This window comes from Lissotriton vulgaris, chromosome 7, assembly GCF_964263255.1.
Source record: "Lissotriton vulgaris chromosome 7, aLisVul1.2, whole genome shotgun sequence".
Classification (NCBI taxonomy): Eukaryota; Metazoa; Chordata; class Amphibia; order Caudata; family Salamandridae; genus Lissotriton; species Lissotriton vulgaris.
This window is the reverse complement of record NC_141695.1, coordinates 520,319,272-520,346,722: the sequence shown is the minus strand read 5'-3', so window position 1 is coordinate 520,346,722 and position 27,451 is coordinate 520,319,272. Positions and strand designations below refer to the sequence as shown.

The window sequence follows — 27,451 nt, the reverse complement described above, 5'->3', positions numbered from 1 at the left end:
CGATTCTCTAAATGCTTGTGAGTAGGTATTTGCCTTCCTACATTGCACACAGCTGAATTTGCGATCGCAAAAGCTGAAATTCTGCAAATTTCATCGTTTGTGATCGCAATTTGGCTTGCTACATCCAGCCCAATATATTTTTTAATTGTCACTTCAGCATTGCAACATCAGTAAACCTAGTGTACAGTCATGACCTAGCCAGCAACCCCTTAATTAAATTACAGTATCTACCAAGCTTGTACCAGACAAGAAGGAATAATACATTATGGTTCGGAACGCCCAATTAGCCACAAGGCCTGCTTTTATAGTGCATCAATCTAGTCCAGCTAGGCCTTCACACCAGGAAATCCGAGTTCGAGAGGAGTGCAGCGGGACACATTCAGTGACAGGCTTTACTCAGTGTCCCTATGCACGTTCTCTCCCTAAGCTCCACTGAATGTATGCAAAGCAGTTTTTACAGATGGCACACAGCTGTTTGCTGTCTTATACCATGATTCAAATATCAATACACATCTGGTTACCCTATAAGTTGGTAGCAATCTGGTTTTTAAAATCACTTTTCGGTAAGTGGTGCTTGCCAGTGTTTTTCCAGAAAGCACAAAGCCCAAGCCGCAAGCCAATAACTGTGTCTTGCAAACTTCTGTCCACTCTTCTGGCAGTACCCCTCACTATTAACACTTGGTTTAATCCTATACCTGGATCTGGGATTTGATTCTTCATAAAATACCCCATACTATACAAGAAAGCGCTTGTATATAGAATAACACAATCAATCTCGCAGCTTCAATGTTGCACTGTTTCTGGTACATTTCGCCTAGTGTGAAGTATGTGATGTGCACCTTACTTTGGCTTGTGCACTGATGGTTAATCAAACCGATAGAATAATATGTGCACCAAGAAACAACCAATGACATCACCACTGAAGAATAACCTTCCAGGATGCAAAGTCTGATTGACATATGGAACTCAACTTATCTGGCGTTATCAGAGACCCAAAAGACAAGGACTGTGGAAAGCAGCGCTTGGTTTCTCAAGACTCAGCCTGACAGAGAAGATTTGTTACTCTAATCAAGGATAGAAAGAGGTGCTTACCTTGCAATTTCATTTACGAAAGGCTTCAATTCTTCAGGTTCATAGGCACGAGCAAAAGCCCAGCAAACGTAACAGGCTGCGTCGCGGACATTGGATCCAACGCTGCAAGCACCGCGCTTTTCATCGTAGATCAAAGCCTTCAAGATCACAGGAACGACTGGAAAATAAAGGATACATTAGTGAGACTAGCATTAGTTTAATTTGATTTGCACTGAATTTGAGCTTTTACAATAGAACACGACTCCACTGATGGAGGAAGAAGCAAAGATAGTGTGCATAAACAAACAAAAATTGCACACACCTGGATTATAGTTTATGTGTTGACCCTGCTGTGGCTTGTCAGGAAAATCACATGGGAATGAAAGAGACAACTGAATAAGGAATGTGCAGCTTGACTGCGTCTTACAACTGCTGTGTACACCAGAGGTTTGGTGGGTATGAATTTAGTTTACTTAAGTTTAGCGAACAGTGTTTAAACTAGTAACTAATTGTCCAAAAACCAAGATGAAACAAAAAAAAACCAGACACAGTGATAAATAAACACTACCCAGGTGCAGAACTAGACCATGTGGATTCTCCCAACGGACGACACAACAACCCTCCCATTTTCCGCGCTGTAATCAAAAGCTCACATAAAATGTTTACTTATCTGTAGGAATAGTTTTGCAGCTTGAAGAATTTTTCTAGATTGCACGTACTGTGCATTATTGCACCATGAAGTGGTTAGGTCTGGAATAGTCTCTATGCTCTTTCTTTTATTTTTTTACATGGGGGTCGGCATCTACTATATGACACTATGTCCCTCCTTAGATGACATCAGACGTATGCCTGTTAAGCCCCTTTACGTGGTCGTCTTTAGATTCTTTTATTTCTGTGATCTGCTGTGGCACCTTCCCTTGGTGTAATTCTTCTTCATTTCCCTGTTGCAAGCATTTCTCATCTTTTGGGGAGGAGGAAGAGTTTCCACAAAATTCTTTAAGATGCAAAACTACTCCTACAGGTACATAACCATTTCGTTTTGCAGCATGAATCTTTCCTGGATTCATATGCTGTGCATTCACTTTGTAGAGGTATGAGTCTCTTGGGAGGTTAGGTTACAATACGTTTGCATTGGCAGACAGTGTTTTATCACTTACGGTCCCACCTGAATGTCAATGTTTGCCTGGATGTCTACACAATATTGTTTGATAAAGGTGTGTGTTGAAGACCATGTGGCTGCTTTGGACATAGCCATAGTGGAGACATTAGCGATGAAGGGGAGTATTGCCCCCTTTTTTCAGGTGGAATGTGCATGTGGTTTTCCTTCCAAGGTAACTCCTGCTGCTGAATGGCATTTGGGGACTGCCTGGACTATTAATCTTTCATTAGCTCACTTGGTGAGTCCTTTAAGGCCTGTGCAAAAGAAAAAACAATTGGTTTCCATTCCTGATAGTTTTTGTTTACTGAATGTAATGCATGAGGGCTCTTCTGGAGGCTTGCATGTGAATGGGCTTGCTCTGCTTGACATTGTGTTTGCTAAAAAAAAAGCTGGTAGCTGTATGTTTGATTGACCTGGAAGCATGAGACCACCTTTGGATGAAAGTGTGGATTTTTTGGCGTTACCACTTTGTCTTTGTGGATTTGTAGGGAAAGCTCTTGCACTGTGAGTGCTTGCACTTCGCTCACTCATCATAGGCATGTGTTAGCCACCAAAAAGGTTGTCTTTAAGGTCAAGAATTGTAGCTCCACACTATGTATAGTCTCAAAGTGTGGTTGCATGAGTTGGGTTAGTACTATATTAAAGTTCTACATTGTTGTGGGTGCTGACTTTGGGGGTGCCAATCTATTTGCACTTCCCAGAAATCTCTTAATGACTGGTGCTTGGAAGAAGTTTCTGCCAATTAGACATCTTGAGTAATCTACGAAGGCTGCTAAATGTACTTTCAGTGATGCATTAAAGAGACCTTCATCAAGTAGAAAAGTAGGGTATCTTAGTATTATTGAGTCATGTGCCCAGTTGATTTCGAGCACTACCCTGGTGCACTGTGAGTACGTTTTATGGTTCTTTTTGAAAAGGGGAGGTGCCCCAACTCTGCCTGTTCAGACGTCATGTTGCAGAGCTGAGTGTGTCTGGCTCTGGATGAACCACTTGGCCCGCCCTCCCGCCTCGTTAGTAGGTCCTGATGCACTGGCAACAGCATTATCCTGCCCTGCACTATCTCCACTAGTTCTGAGAAGCAAGTCTATCTTACTCATTGGAGGCAGATTAAGATTAGTGACATGGTTGTTTGCTGGCAATTTCTCTATCACTATTGGTATTAGGGAAAGGCAAATCCAAAATTCCCTGACCATTCTATCAACAGGGGATTCCCAGCGACTAGGGGTTTGGGAATCTGGCTGCAAAGTTTTCATATTTCACATTTTCCAGGGTAGGAAAGAGATCTGTTGATGGTGTACATCACCTTCTGAACATCAGGTCTACAACCTGTTGTGTAAGGTGCTCGCTTGTCTGTTTAACCTGTCAGCCTCTGTGTTTTGTACTCATTGCAGGTGTATTGTCACCAGTGTGATGTGTCTCCCTATAGCCCACATCAAAATATCCTGTGCTAGCGTGGGCAGTTTGTGTGATACAGTCCTCCTTGTCTGTTGAACTAAAACGTATTTGCAATGTTGCCCGTTTGGACTTGTAGTGTTTCTATTATGTATGTCTAAAAGGCCTTCAATGATTCCCCAAAACAAGCATTTCTAGACTTCCGCTCGGCATCCCTTTTTACTCATCCCAAGCCTCCTTCTACTGCTATAACCTCAAAGAAAAAGTCTAAATTCTTCCCTCTTCTATCCCTCCACTATCCTTTTCAATCAAAATAACAGGCTAACATGTCCACTTCTCAAATTTCATATTTCACTAAACTAATTCACTACTAATCCTTTATGGGTTCCAGTGTAGCGTGCTACTTGCCGAAAAAGCGATACAACACATCATCATTGGCAGCAAGCACTATATAAATGCAAACCTTTCTCCCTCTTCTATCCCACCGCTAACCTTCTCTATCCAAATAACTGAATAACATATCAACCCCTCAAATTACTTTAATATTTCACTATACTAATTCAACACTAATCCTTTATGGGTTCCGGCGTAGCATGCTGCTCAACAAAAAAGCGCTTCAGCACCCCATAAGGGGAAACAAGCGCTATATAAAGGCAAATCTTTTTCCCTCTTCTATCCCTGCGCTATCCTTCTGAATCCAAATAACTGACTAACCTATCCACCACTTAATTTACTTTCATATTTCACTATACTAATTCAACACTAATCCTTTATGGGTTCCGGCATAGCGTGCTACTTGCCAAAAAAGCACTTCCACACATTTCTGTGCTTTACTGCATCCTGTGGGCACCACAGGCCTCTGATCTTCGGTTTGATCATATGGCCACCGCACCTCATGTGGGAGGCATTCCCAGTGATGGTGATAGTGGGTGGTAGGTGTTTGAATGGTCTGCCTATATTAATTATGTTTCACCGCTGTACCTCTCTGTCAACTGTTACAACTCCCTCTCGCCTGTGACCATTGTCTCTGTAGCCACTCCTGTAGTGGTCTCAGGTGTAGTCTTTATTGGGGATTAGTATTCGGAAAGCCAGCATGCCTATCAATTTCACAACTGCCCTCACATTCAGAGCTTGCCCCACTGGTAAAGGCAAATTTGTTCTTGCAATACCAGGATTCTCTTTGAACGGGAAATGCTTTGGATTCCCCTGAGTTTAGACTTGCTCCCAAGAATATTTTTCCCTCAGTGGAGTAGGTGACAATTTGTCTAGGTTCAGGGAGAATCCTAAGTGGCATGGAGTTAATATGGCAGTGTTTATACTGTCCTGAAATTTTGTGAAATATTTTGCCTTTAACAACCAGATGTCTACCTATGGGTATACATGGCTCTACTTTCTCCTTTGGTGAGCTGTCACATAGGCTAGGCACTCTGTGGCAGATTATATCCCAAATGACAAAATGTTGAAGTGGTAATGTACTTTGTCTATGACGAACCTCAGGAATTTCTTTTGTCTGATGCTCATCAGCATGACTAGGTATGCACCCTTGAGGTATATAGTTGTCATGCCCTTCACAATCTTGTGATGACTTCGTGCAGGTTTGTCATTTTTGAGTCTTGACATACTTGTTTAACATCATTAGGTCTAAAATGGTTCTCAAAGTTTTGTCTGGCTTTGGTATGAGGAAGAAGACAGAGTAAATTCCCTGATCTATCTCCTTTGTTGGAACTCTTTCTATCAGTAGTTTGTCCAATAAATCCTCAACATCTTTTTGAGGTGACTTTGTTCCTCAATGTTGACTGTCCTTGGTTTTTGTCTGATATTTGGTGGTTGTTTTAGTAGTCTGATATGGTATTAGTGTACAATAATGTTTAAGATGTACTTGCTAAAGTTGATGGCACTCCACTGCGCGAGGAATCCTTTGATTCTACCCTAGTGTTAGATGTGGGAGAACCCCTGATGAGGAGTAACTTGCAGCAGGGTCCTGCCCGCTCAAGGTTGATCCTCTACTTCATACTCTTCCCCAAAAAGGCTTCCTGGTATGTTGTGTAGTGCCACTGTGATGGTGCACTGTGAGAAGAGTTCTGAGGCATAAAAGATGGATGTGCCACTATTGGCTGTGTCCTTTCCCTTGTGGGTGTCCTTTTCCTTTGGGTTTGTGCTCCTCTGTAGGGTTCCTTAAATTGGAGAGCTCCCATTGATGTTGCACTCTCATTATCTTTTTTCATGCTATGAAGAATCCAGTCTACTGTGTTTCCAGACAGAGTGTCTCCAGTAAAAGCCTTTTAAACAAAAAAAAAAAAATTCCAAAGACCTTTATTGTACCATTACAATATAACACGGCTTAATGCCTACAACCTCATGGGCCGGCTGCGCTCAGTGTGAAAGTTTATCAATACCAATGAATGTACACAGCCTACTGGCCGACAACCCGGAGGTCCAGCGGCATGACAAATTTTCAATTGCGCAGTCCAATCAATTCTCAGTACAATTATGTCCCATGCCTATGAAATTTTCTGTTTAATCATAACGTGAACATTGGGTGTGGCTTTCCAGGTTGCAGTCATTCTGTGCATACACCCTTAAAGGTAATAGTTATTAGGATATATACAGAAGCGTTTGTATACTAAGCATGATCCATGAGATAGCGCCTCCACACACTTTGATAGTCGTGTATCAGGTGGCATATACCAGGCGAGAAACAGATAAATGCAAAGCATTAATAAACAAAACTATAGCAGTGTGAATCAATACCAATGTGGGAAGCATCAAAAGACATAGCATGGTATCCTGTTCCAATAGAACCACTCCCCATCAGCATCGCACACCTTGTATGTAATCCGCCCCCTAAGCATCCCTGCACCTTATTCTCCACAGAGAGAGACCATTGGTGGAGAATCCGTACACACGAATCCAGCAACACCATCCTTTCAGTCAGTAGGCAGCATACCACAACGTATATCACATAAATGCATTAATCACAATCGTCAGTGCATGAACCCTCCACCAATTCGACCATAGCAGTATCCGCGTCCTCCAAGCTCCCATTCTCCGATGAATCTGCAATAGCTGCCAAGTAACCTCTTAATGGATCCCATATGTCCTTTGCCCTACTGCGCAGCGGCTGGGTTTCTGCGTAAACCATATTCTGGTCCTGGCAATATATAAGATCAGTTAACCTGTCATTAAATTTCGGGGCTCGCCCCCTCCCCCATCTGCATGCCACTCTTCGTTTCGCTAGCAATAGTGCAATATCTACAAACTTCCTATAGTGCGATATCTACAAACTTCCTAACAGATTTAGGCGCCTGCCTCGTGTACCCTAGGAGCATCGTAAGTGGATCTCTATCAATTATATACTAACAACATCTCTTGGAGAGCCGCATGCACCTGGGTCCAGTAGTCATTTACCACTGGGCAATCCCATGCTAAATGTAGGAATCCTGCATTGTCCGAATTGCACCGTTCACACCGAGCATTATCGGACAATCGGAACCTCATCTTCTTTGCTGGTGTATAATACATCTGTTGCAAAAACCTGTAATGAATAATCTTTAGTCTGCAGCTAGGAGAGATATCGGCAGTGAGACCGCAACAATACGTCCATTGTGAATCAGTGATTTCCCTACCAATATCAGCACTCCAATGTTTGAGCGCCTTACTTTCCCTGCTGTCACATTGCTCTCGAATACTACGGTAGAGGTGAGAGACCAGATGCCGGCCATCTGCAGATGACAACAGAACATGCAGTGGTATCACTGTATCAGGTTCCTCTGGGAATTGCGGGAACACGTTACGCAGCCTCTGTCGCAGCCGAACGTAATAAAAGAGGTCTAATGGCGTAGGTTGCACACTTTGAAACAACTGTTCTTGCGTTTTCAACTGGCCATTTAAAAAGAGGTCTACCCAAGTATACACTTTCAATCTATTACATATCGCGTGGAATCCTCCCTCCTGCAACAGTGAAAGATGCAGATGGTAAACAAGTGGCATGACCGGTGCATAGAGAAAGGTAACAGGTAACATATCTAGTATACTTTTCCACGCATCAATCGTGCACGTCACTGTAGTGGCCGGCGTTTCTATTGCACTGGCCGGGCCGTGAATAATACCCTTGAAAGGAAGAGGTCTGACTATCCAGTCCTCAACGGCCAGTTGTGGCATGAACGTTGTTGTTGCGAACCAGTGATAAGCATAAGGTGCTTGAGCGCTCAGATAATAAACCAGAAAATCAGGGACATCAAATCCCCCTTTGAGATAAGGTTGGGTAATGACGGACCATGCTACTCTTGGCTGCTTACCACCCCAAAATAGCTGCAATAGTTCAGAGCGCAATATTTAAAAAAAAGAATGCGCCTGGATAATAGGGGATGTTCTGAAAAAGATATAAGAAACGAGGTAGGATCACCATTTTAATGAGCGCCCCCGGCCAGCCATTGACAAAGGTAATGATATCCACCGTGTAATATCATCCGTCAATTTAGTGATGACAGTGCCATAATTCAATCGTATTGTCTCTTCCTTATCAATAGAAACCTGAATACCTAGATATCGGAGGTCGGTGCCACACCATTCCATTGGGTAATCAAGAGAAAAACGGGACACGGCTGGAGTCAGGGGGAAAAACTGCAATTTCTTCCAGTTGATTTGTATGCCAGAAATTTTACCAAACACCAGGAATTCTCGCAGCAGCGGGTTTAGGTTAGATTGGGGATCCACCACATATAACGTTAAGTCATCGGCATAGAGCGAGACATCAATCTGCCTCTAGAAGCATTTAAAGGCACTCTGTCTGTGAAGTTGCCGTATGCGACACACCAAGGGTTCGATCGCTATCGCGAATAGTAACGGGGGCAACGGGCACCCTTGCCTGGTACCTCTGGTTATTAGTATTGGATCCGAGAGCTCACTATTAATCAGCACTCTTGCCATTGGATCGGTATAGAGCAACTTGATCCATGCAACAAACAGTTTAGGGAAACCCATTCTGTTTAATACTGCGAACAAGTAGCTCCACTTCACTGAATCAAATGCTTTTGTAGCATCAAGGAACACAGCAGCTACAGGTAGTTCCGGGGCTATCGTTTGAATCAAAGAGAAAAGGGTCCGCAAATTGTGAGTAGTAGATCTACCGGGGACAAATCCCGCCTGGTCTGGAAGCACTATACTAGTCATGAGCAAAGAGAGTCTAGTCACTAAAACTTTCGCTAGTATCTTAGCGTCGCAATTTATTAGAGAGAGTGGCCTATACGAATCACACTCAGCGGGTTCCTTCCCGGCTTCAAAAGGGAAGTAATGACCACCTCTCTCATTGAACCGGGCAATCTTCCCATTTCCAACGACTCCTCGAAAACCTCCTTCAGCACAGGGGCCATTATATCAATATAACATTTATAAAATTCGGCTGGCAGGCCATCCAACCCAGTCGCATTACCATTATTAAGGGACTTGATTGCTTCCCGAATTTCATCTATCTCGAGCGGGGCACTAAGAAACTGTCTGTGTGCATCGCTCAGCCAGCATAAAGCCACATCGTCTAAGTACTCCCCAAACCGTACATCACCGGAACGCTGTGTGGAGTATAAGTCCCCATAGTGTGTCGTGAATAATTCCAGTATTCCCTTGGCTCGCCACGGCCTCTCCCCCTCACAATATCGGTGTGCTTGCCAATGTTTGCCTCTGAATTTGACCTCCCTAACCGCCTCCTCCTCGTATTGCGTAAGCTTTTCTCTAAATTCCTTATGTATAGGCCCCATCGGTTCCCGAGCCATCCTAGACTCTAGCCCTTTCAATTCACTTTCTAATTTCTTAAGGGTGCCTTCTATGTCTCTTAGCACCCCAAAGCTCTCTGAGATGCAGTACCCCCTGACTAACTTTAAATGCCTCCCAAATGGTATCTACGCTGTCCACTGAACCCTTATTTCTTGGAAAAAATTCAACAATCTCATCCTTTAGCTCCGTTTTAAACACTTCATCAAGCAGCGCCGTGGGTTGCATGCGCCATGCGGGTGTCACCCTATCATAACCTGGTATAGCGATTTGGACTAGAACCGGGCAGTGGTCTGAATAAGTTCTCGGTAAGTGAGCAACCCTGCCCAAGTTAACCTCTAACCCTCGAGACAGGAGGCAGTAATCAATTCTAGCCCAAGTGTTAGCATAGGTGGTGAAGTGCGTTCCTTCGCGAAGCCCTGCATGAACAAAACGCTTGCTATCTATCAAACCTCCTTCACTAATTATACCTCGTAATGTATCCCTGGCATGTCTGTTATATCCTGGAGGGATCCATCAGACCTATCCAATCCAGGGAACATGGCAACGTTAAAATCCCCTCCCCAAACAATATGCATAGAACCTGCATCCAGTAACTTACCCCACAGGTTCGTGAAGAATTCAGGTGTGTCTACATTAGGACACCTCGCTCTCGGGATCATGTGTTGCCAACCAGCCCGAGAGTGAACAAAGTGAGTAACCACTTGCTTTGTTTCTTTCCCAGTTCCTGAGAGGTCCCCAAGGAATATATTAACTCTGCGACAACATAACAGGTCGTATCTCCGATCTCTCTGAAACCAGAGGGACCACTAGCAATTTATGAGCTTTATAGGTCCTGATGAATTGCCGTCTTGGCAAGAAACATGTTGACCAGCCTCACATTAAGGGTCGAATAAGGTTTGATCAGATTACCCATCACTCCTTAATACCCCTTATTCCCTTTTAACAAAGCAGTGAGCCACACCATTAAAGATTGCTTATTGGACTCGACTGACTTTTTTTAATACTCACACTCACGCTCACAATTGCACCACACTTAGGCCCCTTACACTCACTCACCCATTGGCAGGAAAAAAGATCTCCACCAAAGCGTAGCCCTCCTGGGCTACCCGACGGGCATTGCACCGCCAGCCTGCCGTAGGAGCAGGATGCCAATGATGACGCTGGACGGTCACCGGATGGGATGACAGCTGTTGTCCAACCGGTTACTTGTGTGAGGTATCCTAAATTTTCCAACAAGGGTTCACACCATGCACTTTTGTGTTCTTTATTAGTGAGAGAACTGTCATTCTGAGCCACTTCTTTGGCCCCTTCTGGGAACTCTGCACAATTTTTTATTGACTACCTTCTTGGACGAGTGCATTGGACCCCATGAAAAACGTCCACCTTTCATTCCCCTTTCTTGATACAAATTTAAGCGTGCTGCCCGCACGGGAATTTTTTGTTTTAAGGTTACCAAGCGGTGAAGATTTCTCACCACTCTTGGACCAAACTAACCCAGTAAACACTGTGACAGATTAAGTATTTTTGACACTCTTCTCTGGCTCGCTCAGTCCTTGGTACCACATCCCACCCAGATTGACAACATGGAGGATGTCCCGGGCTTAAGTTTTAACGAAGATACCATAGCCGAAACCTTGAGAAACACGCCATCACTACTGAACGCCCCTCCAGCTTCGACTTCGGGCGCATCTTCTGATGAATGGACCACTCTAACAGAAATGAAGAAGGAACTTATAAGGATAACTATTCATGGGATCATGATGACAGAGTATTTGAGAAGCAATATAGCACCACAAGGCTTAATAGTTAACATCATTCCCAGACTATTTCTAGATGATAAACGTTTCAAAGTAGATTGGTGCCAGGTCTCCTGGAAATGCACCAAAGACCTTCTATTTTTGATCAGCCAGACTGCGAAACGTCTATCTGAAGCACTACTGGAGAAAATCTCTGCCCTCGAAACTACCATGAAGAATGCTATCTCAAAGAACAACAAATCGGCTTTTACGACCAAATTATCCGAGATCAACCAGGAAATGGCTGACCACCACGAATTTTTACTTAAACAAAAAACAACCAAACTGGAGAAGGATATTAGTAAATTCGAAAAAGAAAAAGTATACCCCTATCTCAAAGATGACTACAAAGGGAAGAAGAGTAATTATTTGTCAGATGAAAACTCCAGCGGTGACAACAGACGCGGCTCCGCAAGCAGTGACTCGAGTGGCGGCTACCCCGCAAGGAATACAAGACCAACACGTGCCTGGCAACATGGTTATCACCAAGGACCGGTGTTCCATGGACCACCTAATATGACGCCACAATGGCAATACCCTTTCTTCCCTCAAGGCCCCCCGCAATTCTACCCCTTCAATCCGCCACCTTTTCAGGGCAGAGGTTGGGGCAGAGGAAGAGGGCGAAAGCGAGGAGGACAAAAGGGTGTCCAGTGGCAGGACCAGACGTCGGCACCGACAGCAATGGAGACCAGGAGCTCAACATCCAGAGGGAAACGAGCCTGATCGTCAATCTATCGAAGAGATCTCTTTCCCCATTGGAGATTAATGTCCTGGAAAGAGGCCTTGGCTTTGTACCCACCCCCATACCAGACACTTTCCAGGAAATGATTGAACTTAAGCAGTTCTTTAGGAAGATACGCCTTCGAGCATTTTTTGCCAATCATCCAGAACCTCCCAGTGAGGATACAGGTCTCAGAAAACCTTCCACTTTTACTCCCACTGATGGGATGATACCACCCGAAGTTTTGACCTTTGAGAGAGCGGTCCTGAGGAACTTGCAGAATAAACCATTCATCAAACCGTTCAACAATCTTTCTAATGCGGAAAGATTGGCAGCCAACACTCTGGGCAAGGACGCCTCGATTGTCATCAAACAGGCAGACAAAGGGGGAGCGACGGTCATACAGGACTACTACGACTATGACCTAGAATGTAAACGCCAATTGGCTAACACCACACACTATAGACCATTGACGGAGGACCCCACTAAACGATTGATCACTACCATTATGGCTCTGGTCATCGAAGCTGAAACCAATGAGTGGATCAGTAGGAAAGAGGCAGAATTTCTAGTAACAACAGACCCGGTAACTCCATACTTTTACACCCTCCCAAAAATACATAAGGGAACCACCCCGGTCCCTGGGAGACCAATCGTGTCGGGCATTGGTTCAGTGCTGGAACCCCTTTCCCAATTTTGCGATGCCTTCTTTCAACCCTTGGTCAAACTCATCCCGTCTTATCTCCAAGACACCAGAGATGTGCTACGCCTGATCTCCGACATGGATGGAAGGGAAGACATCGACCTCCTCCTAACACTTGACGTTGAAGCGTTGTACACAAACATCCCCCAACAAGCAACGCTGGAGGCAGTCGACTCTCTGCTGCGAGAAGAGGAATGGGTGTCACCTACCCCGATAGCCTTCATTATGGAGCTGGCACACATTGCACTCACTGAAAACTTTTTCAGATATGAGTCCAAACTATACCATCAAATACGTGGAACGTCGATGGGCTCGACTTTTGCGCCTAGCCTAGCATGTATCTACATGGCGACATTTGAGAAGAACTGTATCTACCCCCCGGAACTAAATCCTTTCCGTAACAATCTAACCTGCTGGCGACGTTACATCGATGATATCCTGGTCTTTTGGAAGGGGGATCGGCCGTCCTGTGAGGCATTTTGTGTCTGGATTAATCAACAAGATCCTTTCTTGAAATTCACGGGCACCATCTCCGAAAAATCTATACCATTTTTGGATCTGACCATCACTCTTGAGCCAACAACTATCAGTACTACCCTCTTTAAAAAGGAGACTGATAGGAATAGTCTACTTCATTATTCTAGCCACCATACGAAGGCCCTCAGGGACAATTTACCCTTTGGCCAATTTCTTCGCCTCCGGCGAAACTGCAGTTCCATTGAAAATTTCAAGCAAGAAGCACAAACACTACAACACAAGCTAAGGGACAGGGGTTACCCTACACGATTACTGAAAACGTCAACCAAAAGAGCTCTAAACAACAACAGAGAAGCTCTGCTTGAGGTTCACCCTAAAGAACAAGATGAGATGATCACATGTGTAACCTCCTTTACCAAGCACTCAACATTCATTAAAAAGACTATCAATTCCCAATGGGGCATCCTCAACTCTGCAGGGCTGGAGCTCCCACGCCCGCGATTTGCATTTAAAAGGACAGCCAATTTAAAGGATACTCTGATCCATACCCGCCCGAAGAAGACCAGTTCCCAACCAGGAAATACCCTTTGGGACCTCCCTCCGGTAACCGGGCATTACCGCTGCGGCTCCTGCGTGGTGTGCCCCCAGACCATCCAAGGTAAAACTATTATACTACAAAGAGATTTCACTTGGACATACAACAAGCACACCAACTGCAATAGCTCTAAATGTATCGACGCTCTCGTATGCCCATGTGAGAAACTTTATATTGGGATATGCCCATGTGAGAAACTTTATATTGGGATGACAATGCGCCCTGTCAAACAGCGCATAATGGAGCATAATAGTAATATACGTTGCTTGAAAACCCACACCCGACTATATGAACATTGTAAAGAGCTAAACCATTCCACAGAAAGTATCAGATGGACTGTCATAGAAAGCCTACCATCAGTCAATCAGCAAACCCTTTTTAAGCTCGAACAAAGATGGATACATCGTCTCCGCACAGATGACCTGGGCCTCAACGATGCGGTGCCATGGATGAGTTTAGCCAGATAGTATCTGTTTTTGGACTAGATTGCCCTTCTTTAGTTACATCCAATTCACCTGTTTTGTCCAAAATGCCTTTCAAAGATGGCGCCCGTATTTACAAATTTCGTCCTCAATACAGACTTCCTCACTTTTTAACATTGAGACTGTGCTTCCATGCTCCAAGTATTCATCCGAGCACTTCCATCCTCCAAGGGTTCCCTATCCAAGATGGCGCCCAAGTTCAACCCTTGAACAGAGCGCCGGCTCCGTCACTTTCTTGTAATTTTCGGAGTTTGTTGGGTGTTGCTATAGCGACTTGATAGAAACGCCCCCTTGTGCGCGCGCGAACCACGCTTATCTGCACCGCCGGAAGACCCTTGGTGTTACCGGCTGTCCTGCACTCGGCAGCGACGTGGGCAGGGTAGGTGCCTAGAGGCTCTCCTCCAGCAACATACGAGGTAAGACAGGGGAAACTTTGCTTAAACGCTGTCCCCCTTGGTTTCCCCCTCCCCTCTTCCCCCGCCCTATCCCTAGACCTAGACGAGCGCGTTGCTGTGCTCCCGGCGCCCGGTCTCTGACACGGCGCTTTTTCCGGCAGCCAGCAGCGTTTTTGACTAATTGATTTCTCTCCCGCACTCCCTGTTAATTTGGTTTCAGGCTCTCCTCGATGGTTGCTGGCCCCACCAGGTCAGCCGAGGTGGCCTTCTCCCAGGGATTATCGGGTAAGTCTGTTAGATGTGCCACCTCCCACTCGGCAAGCATGACCAGTCGGGACTGACTATGTAAATACACCACGTCTCCAGTCAGTTATTGACGTGTCCCCAAAGAGTGTTTATTTGTCTGTCACGGTGTTTTCTGCGCTTGAGTGATTTACTTAGATTGGCTATTATGACCACATTCCCTTCACCTCGTTACTAGACTGGGAATTGTAATAAGTAAATTGTGTTTTTTTGTTTTTCACAGTATAATTGACACATCAACATATGATGTAGCGATCGGACATGGTACATCTAGACACCATGAAGCATGCCACCTACTTAGTAAGCATGCCACTTACAGGACGTAGCCACCCACGTTCTGTCCTTGTATCTGACTTTCTCTCACTCACGGACACACTTTAAATAAACAGGGGTTCCTGCCTGCCACACCCCTAGACCACTCAAGGACACCTCGCTCTCGGGATCATGTGTTGCCAACCAGCCCGAGAGTGAACAAAGTGAGTAACCACTTGTTTTGTTTCTTTCCCAGTTCCTGAGAGGTCCCCAAGGAATATATTAACTCTGCGACAACATAACAGGTCGTATCTCCGATCTCTCTGAAACCAGAGGGACCACTAGCAATTTATGAGCTTTATAGGTCCTGATGAATTGCCGTCTTGGCAAGAAACATGTTGACCAGCCTCACATTAAGGGTCGAATAAGGTTTGATCAGATTACCCATCACTCCTTAATACCCCTTATTCCCTTTTAACAAAGCAGTGAGCCACACCATTAAAGATTGCTTATTGGACTCGACTGACTTTTTTTAATACTCACACTCACGCTCACAATTGCACCACACTTAGGCCCCTTACACTCACTCACCCATTGGCAGGAAAAAAAGATCTCCACCAAAGCGTAGCCCTCCTGGGCTACCCGACGGGCATTGCACCGCCAGCCTGCCGTAGGAGCAGGATGCCAATGATGACGCTGGACGGTCACCGGATGGGATGACAGCTGTTGTCCAACCGGTTACTTGTGTGAGGTATCCTAAATTTTCCAACAAGGGTTCACACCATGCACTTTTGTGATCTTTATTAGTGAGAGAACTGTCATTCTGAGCCACTTCTTTGGCCCCTTCTGGGAACTCTGCACAATTTTTTGTTGACTACATTAGGAGCATAGCAATTAACTATTGTTACTGTGTCAGTGCCAAGCCTACCCGACACCAAAACAAAGTGTCCCTCTGGATCCGTAATTTCACCAAGCTTCGCAAAGGCACCGATTTTTTAATTAATACAGCGGTACCTCTGGCATATGCAGAGTACGAAGAGAAGCTTCTCACCGCTGCCCACTTGCAAGCAAATGTGTGAGGAGAGCGGGGGCTCAGGTCGGTTTCCTGCAACATTGCAATTTGTATATGATGCTGCTCCAAATATGACACCACCTTCCTACCTTTCCTGGCATCATTTAGCCCCCTTATATTCCAGGACAGTACCGATATTTTCGAATTACACGCAGTAGCTGCCATCTCGATGCCAATCTATACTCCCCAACTGCAACATATTCCATATTAGTATTCCCTCCACCCGACCTATGCCATTGTACCCATAAGCATCTGCGTCTGAAACAGTTTACACACATAAATATGCAAAACAACAATCCAAGTGACTTTCCCAACCACCCTCCTCTGTAAAAAAGAACCCCTCAACCGCCCCGTACCACCCCCCTCCCACTGCAGCATCCCAATCATGCCGGCAAGACACCCCACCTCCCAACCCCTCCCCCTCCCAAATCAACTCAACATTTCGTTGGAGTATGCCCATAGGGGTAAACTGCTAGGTGGTTCACCCTATCCCCGCCAGTCTCCGAGTCCCACCTCCAACTTCAGAGGCAGACCAATGGAAGCAGGGGTGTCCGACTTGCAAGCATAGAGTAACCACTAACACCCCAACCACCTTTTTCACATCGTACAAAACCATCGTCCCCATACCCAGCCATCGACTTCAAATAAACAGTTATACATTATTATTATTATTATTATTATTAAATGGGTTTTATTAAGCGCAGACAACCCGGAGGCCTCGTAGCGCTGAAATGACTGGGGGACAGGTAAAGGCGATGTAGTTTATTTGAAAAGGAGGGTTTTCAATTCCTTCCGGAATTTTAGGAGATTAGGTTCCCCACGCAGGTAGACTGGCAGAGAATTCCATGCCTTAGCTGCATTCCAAGAGAAGGAGCGGCCTCCCCATCTGGCACGTTTGACTTGGTTTTCGGTGGCCAGAAAGGCTGTGCTGGAACGCAGCGACCTGCGGGGGAGATATGGAATGGCCAGCGAGCAGATCATTGCTGGCGCTTCCTTCCACATAGCCCTATGCATAAAGCACATTGATTTAAACAGTGTTCTAGCTTTGATGGGTAACCAGTGGAGTTTTTTTTAGGGCAGCAGTCCCTGAGTCCCGCCTGTTTAGGCCCAGCAGGAGACGGGCTGCTGCATTTTGCGTGACCTGGAGCTTCTTTGTTGTGGTGGCTGGGGCCCCTAGGTACAGCGCGTTCCCGTAGTCTAAACGGGACAGGATGATAGCTTGCACCATGATCCTGCGGGCTTGTGGGGGGAGAAGTGGTAGTACTTTCCTGAGCATACGCATCAAGCCAAAACAAGTGGCAGATACGATTGTTGCTTGGTAGGTGAAATTCAAATTGGCATCAAGCCAAATGCCCAGGCTCTTTATTTGAGGTTTGGACTGGGGCTGGGTGCCCATGCATGGGGGCCAGTTTGGTAGCAGGCAGGGGATGTTTGGATTTCCCAGAATCATCAGCTCCGTTTTATCATCATTAAGTTTTAGGTGAGAGCTGGCCATCCATTTGTTAACTGCCACTAAACATTCCTCGAGATTGGGCGAGGAGGCGATGGTTTGGTTCACGGAGACGATCAGTTGAGTATCGTCAGCATATGTGACCAGCTCCAGGCCGAATGAGTGAACGATGTCTGCCAAGGGGAGCATATATACGTTAAAAAGGGTGGGGCTCAGGGACGAGCCCTGAGGCACACCCTGGTTAAGAGGCCAGGACCTGGATTGTGTGGTGCCCTCAACTACTCGGAAAGAGCGATTTTCTAGGAAAGATTGTAGCCATCGAATGGCTGTTCCTAATACCCCTATTTGCTTAAGACGGTGAATGAGGATGGTGGTGTTTACAGTGTCGAAGGCGGCACTAAGATCCAGCAAAATAATTGCTGTAGTGCCGCCCGAGTCCATCTGTTTCCTAGCTAATTCTGTTACTGTCAAGAGAGCTGCTTCCGTTCCCAACCTGGGGCGAAATCCTGCCTGGGAATCGTGAAGTATGCTGTTTGATTCTAGGTAAAGAGTGAGAGATGAGTTGATGTGTCTCTCGAGCAGTTTGCTTACCCAGGGGAGCAAGGATATTGGACGATAATTGGCCATGTTGTCTGGATCTAAAGAGGGTTTTTTCAGAAGAGCTCGTACTTGTGCTTTCTTCCAGGCCGTGGGGACTATACCAGTAGTGATGGAGTTATTAAGGATGTTAAGAATAACTGGCCGTATTGTATCTATGATCTTTTTTAAGTGGCATGGGGGTGCGGGATCGCTTGGGGATCCAGATTTAACTTTTTTTATGATAAGCTCCAGGGCGTCCACTTCTACTGGAGGGAATTCTACCAGTCTGTGGGGTGTGATGCCGGGTGGCATGGTTGCTTCGAGGTCAGCTAGATCTGGAGCGACAAATGCCGATGAAATTAATTGTATTTTATTATAAAAATATTCTGCTTGATTATTACATCGGGATTGTGCTTTACTGGAGTCAGGGGGGATAGATGGGGTATCAATTAGAGATTTTGCGATTTGAAATATTTCTCTGGGACAGTTATGGGCGTTATTAATTTTGTCTTCAAAGAAGCGGGCCTTGGTTGAGTTAATCTCTGCTTTGTATTCTTTTATGGCATCATGATGGTTTATTTTGGCTGAACTGCTGCGAGTGGCCCTCCAGGTTCTTTCTAACTTCCTACAGTGTCTTTTCATTTCTTTGAGTTTGGGCGTGTACCATGGTGATACCTTAGATTTAGTTTTTTCCCTTAGGGTTGTTTGTGGCAACACATCGTCAAGGGCCTTGGAGACCCATTGAGAGTAGTTGTCATACAATAGAATTGGGTCATCCATAGCTTGTGGGATGTTGGTAAGTAGGGCATCTGTCCACCTGTCAACAGAGAGCTTAGTCCATTCTCTCCCCTGAAGCAAAGTACGCGGAGGTGGTGAGGCAGAGGTGGTGTGTTGCCACCGTAGGGGGACCAGGTAGTGGTCAGACCAAGTGAGGGCCAAAGGGGTTCCTACTACTAGTCTGTGGTCATTGCTAAATACTCCATCCAGAAGATGGCCTTTCTCATGTGTCGGTTCGAAACCCTTCTGAGTGAGTTGGATAGCTTCCAAATTCTCTAACAAGGCTTTGGTTGAGGGATCATCTGAATTATCCAGATGGATGTTGATATCACCTAATATGGTGAGGTGTGGGCTAGTGACAGCTAAGTCAGCAACTTTAAGTTGTAAGGAGTCAAGAAAATCTCCCATTTGGTTTGGGGGGCGGTAGATAAGTATACCTGAAAAGGTCGCCGTAGGAGAGAGGTCAAGGGCAAATTGCATGCTTTCGCAGTTAGATATAGAGCCTGCGTTAATCCTACATTGATATTGGTTTTTGTAGAGGATTCCTATTCCTCCTCCTCTGCCTTCTGGCCTGTCGACTCTTTGTAGTAAATATCCCTGTTGTAAAAGGGAGGTGATATCAGGGTCTGACGCCTCTTTGAGCCATGTTTCTGTGAGAAAAATGGCATCGGGGCTGCTGTCCTCTAAGAGGATCGACATTTGAACCGCATGTTTGGTAAGCGAGCGGCAATTTAATAGAAACATTTGATATGTTTTAGTGGGTTGTGGATATTTTATCTGGCACGTAGGTTGGTAGCTACAATGGGTACATGCATTGATGGGGTTACTGAGTGCAAAAACGTCCCAAATACATCACAGACATCCTTCTGCAGGCCAGTGGGCCATCAGATTCGGTGGCCAGAAGAACAAGAGGGAAACCTACAGGTCCATCGTCTGCGTTTATTCCACCCCGACATCGTCCCTCCATCCACTTCATCCTCCTCATCTTGGCCCCTGTTCCGTGTCTTCAAGAATTTCAGAAATTTGTCCACCGACTGTGGCGTTGTATGAAAGGATTGCTTTCCCTGATAGGTGATGCGCAGCTTGGCCGGGTACAATAGTGCATAGTCTATTTGGGCTGTGCGGAGCTTTTGCTTTACTTGAAGAAATTTGCGGCGTTTTTCTTGAACCCTTGTGGTGAAGTCTGGGAATATTTGAAAGGATAGGCCATCATAGTTAAGCTGTTTCTTCTCTCTCTCCACCTTAAGGACAGCATACCGGTCCCGGTAATTGAGCAGTCTGGCCACAATAGGCCGCGGAGTCATTCCAGGTTTTGGGCGCGGTCCCAGGGTCCGGTGTGCCCTTTCGACTGTGAATTGCGCCGATAAGTCGCCCTCCGCAGTGATCTCTAGGCGGCCAGTGTTGGTGCTCTTCGGAATGTTCAAAATCCGAATGTTATTCCTCCTACTGCGCGCTTCCATGTCCTCATTCTTCGCATCGATTATGCGCATCAGTTTATCCATTTGGGTGACAGCCTTTTTAAGTTGCTCTGTAACTTCCTCCGTATCTGAAATGCGCTGTTCCGCCTCTTTCAACCGCCCCTCGTGACCATCCAACTTGTGTGCTATATTATCCATGCGAGTCTGTAGCGTATCCACTTTCTCAACTATTGTAGCGAATCCCTGTCGCATCTCCGTAAGTATAGTGCGCAGATCCAGGTCCGGTGTCGAGGACGCTGAGCCTGCCACATTCTCCTGTCTGTCCTCGCCGTCTTCAGGTGTTTTTTGGTCGGTTTTTTGTTTTCGAATGTGATGCGTGGTTGCCTGGGGTTAGGTCTCCCCATTATGTGCAATGTAAATGCTGCACGCCGTGCAGGACACGTGCCTGTAGGTGCAATGCGCACTATTAGTGAGACGTCCCGTCAACTGGAAGGAGGTGTGGGGAACACATCACGATTATCTCTCAGTCCCTTGTCCAAGTTCTAGAAGCCCAGTGGCAGGTGTAGTATTGCCAGAGGAAGCACCGATATGTGGTCCGGAGCCTCCTGCTACTAGAAATGCAGGGCCACTATCCACGTTGCATAGGAATCCAGCAGACTCAGCCGGTATGAACCCTCTTCACCGTGCTCCCCTGCGACGCGTGCTAAGTAGGGTATATCGTAGGGTCTAAAGTAATCCGAGGCACTCTCCAGCGCTCCAGCCCACCTTCAGCATTCAACTCTTGTGCATAGCCCGGCAGCCTGAGGGGGGCATCCGCGCTGCAGCAGTTCAAATCTCTCCGCCACTGTGGCTGGTAGGCCGCGGGTGTAGGCAAATGAGGCCGATCACAAGTTCACTAGGCTTCATCTAGTATGCACCGTAGTCACTGTGTGCCCAAATCACAGCTCCCAGTCGCACTGCACCCCAACCGCTGCTATCATGGAGCGTGGTACTGTACTCCCGCCTCACTACGTTGCACCACTCTCTCAGCAGGCCCTGCTCCGCAATAGTAATTTTATGCCACCAGGCTAGTATCCGTCAGTCATCAGCCTGAGGTCGCTGCCAGAGCGTGACCAGTCCTCACAATCAACCTAATGCCCACCACGGAGCCAGCAGACAGAACTCGCTGATAGTACCGCAGAGCATAAACCTCACGCTTCAAACACTGCCAGGCACCTCCGATTCTCCGTCTCCAGCAGGTTCAGCGCCTCGACTCTCTCCCAGGTTCAATTTGAGCAGTTACTCTCCGCCCGGCGCTGGAGACACTACCTTTGTGATGCCAGCCCTCTCTCGCCACCGCAGCCACGGCCCTCTCGTAGGTCCCGTATCCGCTCACCAGTTCCAACGCCGTGGTCCGCGGCTCCCGCTTCTCCTGTCCAGCGCCTGGAATGAAGGTTGCATCGGACCCTCACCAGGTCCGATGGAGCTAACGGATCCTAGCCGACCCAAACACAGTTTTTTAGGTGGATAGTGGGTGATTAAGTGAAGGATAAATGCCGGATCTTCGGTCGGACGGCGGGAGCCTCAGCAAGCTGCGGCCATTCCGCTCGTGCGCCACCTTGCGCCCCTATCTCCAGTAAAAGCCTTGTAAATGACTGCTGCCTGTATCTCTTTCTTGAAACCAGACACACGCAACTCAGCATGTCTTGAAGGTGATGCCTGTGTATAACTGCCTAAAAGCAGTATCTGCTCTGTCCAACGCAGAGTTTAAGAAGGTGCTAGCAATGGTCTTTCAAGCCATTATCATATTAATAATTATTTTCTTATACATATCGGGTAGATGTTGAATCAGGTCTTCCATTTCCTCCCACTGCTGAGGCCTATACCTGTTAAGCAGGGCTTTTGAATTAGCTATGAGGTTTTGAGTTGTGTCAGACAGTTCTATGTGTCTGTGTACCACCTCTAACAGCTTGCTTCAAATGTCAGATGGTGGCCCCACAGTTACTGGGGTGTTGGTGTTTTCTGAGGCAACAAGTGCAACACTGTCCAGCTGCTTGCCTTAAACCTCTGCCACTGTGATATGTGATACAAGGCTTGAATACAAAAAGAGATTAGTTATTCAGATCCATGCAATCATACAGAGTGCATATCCCTTAATGGTTCTTCCTCTACCGGGCGAGGTGACAGAAATATGTGGACAGCAGGTCTTTGTTGATCGAACCAATGACCAGACGCAGAGGAAGTAAGATTTACTCAGACCACAGATCACTAGCTAGTTCCACCTAGAGTATAGTGGCAGCTGAATCACCCCAACAACTATCCCATAGCAAGTCTCCCAGAAGAGTCACAGTGCCTGGCGGTGGAGCCTTTTTGATTTGCAGGATAGGGTCACATGGGCAGTGGCGTGTCAGGCTGGAGTGATGGATTTGGAGTAGGTCATATGATGGCAAAAGTCTTGCTCATAATAACAGCAATAAAAGTATTTATATTACGCCAGCCATAAACTGAAAAAATTCTAAGCATTCTAAAAATGTAGGTTATTATTCTTCAATTTGATGGTGGTTGTTTTACTTTTAATCGTGGCTAAATGAGCCGAATGTCTGCTATGGACTTGTGGTGACCTGGAAGTCATGAGATTGAATCCCAGTAAGGAAGACTCACACAGCCTTCAACCCTTCCAAGATGGGTAAATTGAGAATCGCAAATTGGGTAACAGTAATGCACTGGGTGTCCTTGCTTTTTTGTTGTTGGAAGGCACTTAAAGTGTATGCACTAAACCAGGACGGCAGACCTAATACCAGTAAATTGAGAACCAGACCATTTTTGTCATGTATTGTCGCCGCAAAGGTGCGATAAGAGATGGACTTATCAAGTCTCATCAATGTGACTGATCAGTCGACATGAACCTTTTAAAACTCTACAGTGGCTTGTGTGATTATTAGTCCCTGGGTGACAACGTTAAACTCTTATTTCTAAAAACAATATTTTCTCCACTTTGTCTAATGTGAAAAGCCAAGCTTCACAGGTTCCTTCATCCTGTGACTTATGGGCAAAGACCTCGATGCGAAACATAAGGTGTACAGCGCTGCAAAATAAACTATTATTCATACCTTTAATTTGGTGTAAAAGATGATTTGGTTACTAGACGTAACCAGGCAATCTATACTACTATTATAAAGGAGAACACAAACCTTTGAGCCAGGTAAACTCGGGAACCACAGTGCCAATTCACACACTCAATACATCGTAGAAATTGTCAGGGTGTGCAGATGGACATAGGCTATAAAAAATGTAAAACAAACGTAATGTTAAAAATATAAGTTTAAAAAAAAAGTAGTGCCCTGAAAGTAGCGCCGGCCGCAACGCTGCGCTGGCTGCGACGTGCGTGATGACGAGGAGGAGCAGCGGACATGGAGCGGCGGTGAAGTGAGGAGTACGGGGAGAAGTGGCGGCTCAGGTGCGTCATGACGAGGAGGAGCGGCAGACATGGAGCAGCGGTGAAGTGAGGAGTGCGGGGAGAAGCGGCGGCTCAGGTGCGTCATGACGAGGAGGAGCGGCGGACATGGAGCGGCAGTGAAGTGAGGAGCGCCGGGAGGAGCGGCGGCTCGGGTAAGGTAAAGGCACACATTGGAGTCGGGCGGAGGGGATCGGGGCTGGAGTGGGTGCGCACACAGGGACGGGCGGGAGCCCTTAGCGCACACAAGCCTCAAATGCTGCCCCCAGCCCCCTTCTGCCCCGGGCAACGCATGGGCGGGCTGCTAGTTAAAACATACAACTGACAGACTCCTCGGGCCCAAAATGTATTTAAATGGACTCCTTTTCTCCTCCTAAATACAACCTCTAGAAAGGTAATGAACGTCAAAATAATCTAGATACATTACTAAACAAGAATTCGTTAGGAGTTCATCTCTTGCTCAGTGTTGGTGAGTTCATGGGCCTGGTTATCAATTGTCTATTTGCTCAGTTTGACTGTGCCAACTGTATGGGTGCATGTGATAACTGGTAATCTCTGTCCAGTGCCTTCAATGTAGGTAGATCACACTCACCAAGCACCATGTGGCCAATCCCACCTGAGAAGTCCTCTGATTTAATACAGACAAACTGTAGGAAAACCTTGTGAACTCAGTGCTGTTTACTGGTGGTCTACCTGAAATACTATGTCCCTCAGGGTTCACCTTTCACCCGCAAGCATCCTAATGAAGGAGGGAGGGAGGTTCGCTCTCTGGAGCATACCTGGGGTTTCAGGAAGGTCTGATCTCCCCCAGGATAAAAAGGGGGAGTTACTGGCTCAGAGGCTTTTCTCAGGTTCCTGAAAAATCAGGCCTTTGCTCCTTCTCTGCTTCATTCCTGACTCTCTTTTGCCTCCTGCTGCCACATTACACACATTCCCTTCACTTTAGCACCTCCATTTCACGGATGACAGCACAGGCATCACAACCACCGCCCGCCAGAGTTCTTGGATGAGTTTTATACCGAGAAGTTGTGCACAGATGCCAGGCAACCGGACGTGGGCAGCTGGCTCAAGTTTGTAAAATTTGCTGACCTCCAGGGGCAGCATAACCTCGTTGCGTGCCAGATCGATGACCAGGTAGGTTTTGAGTCAAATGCTAGTTTTATGCTGTGTTTTGGTGGTGTAACTGCCGCTTGAAGCAACAGTAACAACACTCCTCTGCTTTTTTTTTTTTTTGAGGTGCAGGGCCGCTGGAATATGTGATTCTGCTGCACAGTGGTTCTCACATAATAATTGAGCAGGGCCGGCCCTAGGCATGTGCAAAGTGTGCACCTGCACATGGCCGCCAAACCCCAGGGGCCGCCACGACGAGGATCGGATCGGAAGGATAAACGATACATCGTGGCACTGGCGGCCCCCTGGCAGGATTTGGCAGCCTCCGGCTTCCAATACTAAGTTCCGAGTCCGACAGTCACAGTTCCAAGCCCTGACACAGTGAGTCACCCCTCTCCCCCTCCTCCCTTTAACTTCCATGGCCTCTGACTCCGAGTCCGCACCGACCTCGTTCCTGATTGGGCAGCAGGGGCGCCGGGGTGTTTCAAATCATCATGACTGTCACCCGGCTGGCTGGCACAGATGCCGGAAGCCAGGATAGAGTGATCTGCGGCAGCGCGCAGACTCAACCTAACCTGCTGCTTGACTTCCCCGCATGCGTAACTAACTTGTGGGACTGGTGGCATATGACTCTCTCTGCACAGCCCAGCCATTTGGTGGTCGTCGACGTCGGAGTCGGACAAAAGCTGAGCGGCACCTGAGCTCAGACTGAGAATAAAGTGAAGAAGTGTGAACGCACCTGCCGGGTAAGGGCAGAATAGACCAATTCTCTCAGATGATTGATAATGATATTTCTGCACACTGTTTGTGGCACTGACCGACTATCGCGACGCGTCATGGCAAGCAAGCGAGTCATATGAAGATAGGTAGCCAGGCGTGAGTGTAGCTGTTAATGCTTGAGGTCGGAGGGGCGAATTTACTGCACTGCAGCCGGGAGTTTTGCCGCATCGAGGTAGGCCGCCTGCTGTCTGTCTTCCAGTGGCAGCGCCGGCCACTGATTTCCTTTAGGCCCCTCTCTGCCTGTGTGCCTGCAGGGCCTATAATAAAGGTGGAGTCGGGGGGTACTATTTTGCATTAAATTAAGCGGCAGTATATGGCTCGAGTCCCAGCCAGCGGAAGGCCTAATCATTGCCGAGTATTACATTTCGGCATCACTGACACTTTCTCCGAGGGGCAGGGGGCCCGCCGCATTCAATTTGCCGATGCCGCATCTATCGACTCGTAGGACGCTGTCTGTCTTCCAGTCAGTGGCACTGGCAGCGGGTGCGGCCTCCCATGTAAACTGGTGGTGATTGATTTCTTTAGGCCCCCTGCTCCGCCTCTGCCAATAAAGGTGGAGAGAAAGGGTATTTCTGCACTATTAAGCGGCAGACAGTTGAAATAATGCTCCAAGTCCCAGCGACTCCTGGGGGCCCCTAGAGGTCAGGGGAGCGATCAGGCCAACCCGAGCGTTTTCAGTTTGACACAGCCAAGCGCGGGCCCCGGTGGAGCGCGGATAGCACCTATGGTTACTCCAGGGGAAGGAACTTGTTGCTATCTCTCTCTCTAGCAGGCCTGCTGTCCGTTACTGGGACTCACCCAGCTCTGCCAGAGCACCTCACTCCTCAGCTTGAGGAAAATTAAATTTTGGTCATGTTGTGTTCCCTAGCGCGTACCCCACCGACTCCATGTAACAGCTTAAAGTACATGTAACTTCCCTCCTGTGCCAGCTATGAAGACGCAAATACATTTGCGTCCACCGTTGACTTGTCCTCTTTCAGATCCACCATGAATGGATTATGTAGTCCGTTCCTAAGTATGCTATGCCACCGTCTTTTTGTAATACACTCTACATGTTTTTCCTGCTCTAGCAAGAGTAGGCCCTGAATTCCTGCCATCTGAACCTCTTTTGTGGCTCCTGACTCTGCCCAGGCTACCTCTGTACCCGTGAACTCTGTCCTACTTTCAGCGCGGCCCCTCGCGCTCAGCTCAAGCCTGCTTTCTGCCAAGACTGACTATAACCTTCGAGTTATCTGTTTCGCTCCTCGAGAATACATTCCTGCCTACTAGATCCTGTAAACATCCTCCCCAGCTGCAGAGCCAAAGGGCCGACCTGTCTTAATGCAAGTAATTCATAGCCTCTGTTGCCATGCTTCCATGGAAGGCCCCGTGCCCCCACGCTTCACATGTAGACACCCAGGCGCTTATACACGCATCCACAGTTAGCATAGAATAGCTTCTGCCCTAGAGACTTTTTCCGCCCAGATAGTATAGTTCCTAAACATCAGATATCAGATATGATAGAAGTACAAGTTGATCTGACATGCCAGACTTCTGTCTCTTTCCGTCAGTGTAAATGTCAAGTCCCCTGCACCCCGTCAATCACACGTCATGCAGCTGCGCGCGCATCCAAGCTTCCGATTTCTGCTGACATTGCAACATTCTGTTAGCACCACCCCTTGGTGCCACCCACTTGCGTCACCTATCAGTGACGTTTTCTAGCACACACCTCTAGTTC

The 27,451-nt window shown here is 46.9% G+C and overlaps 1 protein-coding gene across 3 annotated transcripts in view; it reads right to left on the bottom strand.

Annotated features, from left to right (window-relative positions):
• TBCD (tubulin folding cofactor D) overlaps positions 1-27,451 on the bottom strand; it is a 2,218,561-nt gene that overhangs the window by 1,331,289 nt on the left and 859,821 nt on the right. For all 3 annotated transcript variants that reach the window (XM_086930600.1, XM_086930601.1, XM_086930602.1), the window contains one exon: positions 1,093-1,249. In XM_086930600.1, the coding sequence (XP_086786726.1) occupies positions 1,093-1,249 (157 nt within the window). The remainder of the gene's footprint in view (positions 1-1,092; positions 1,250-27,451) is intronic.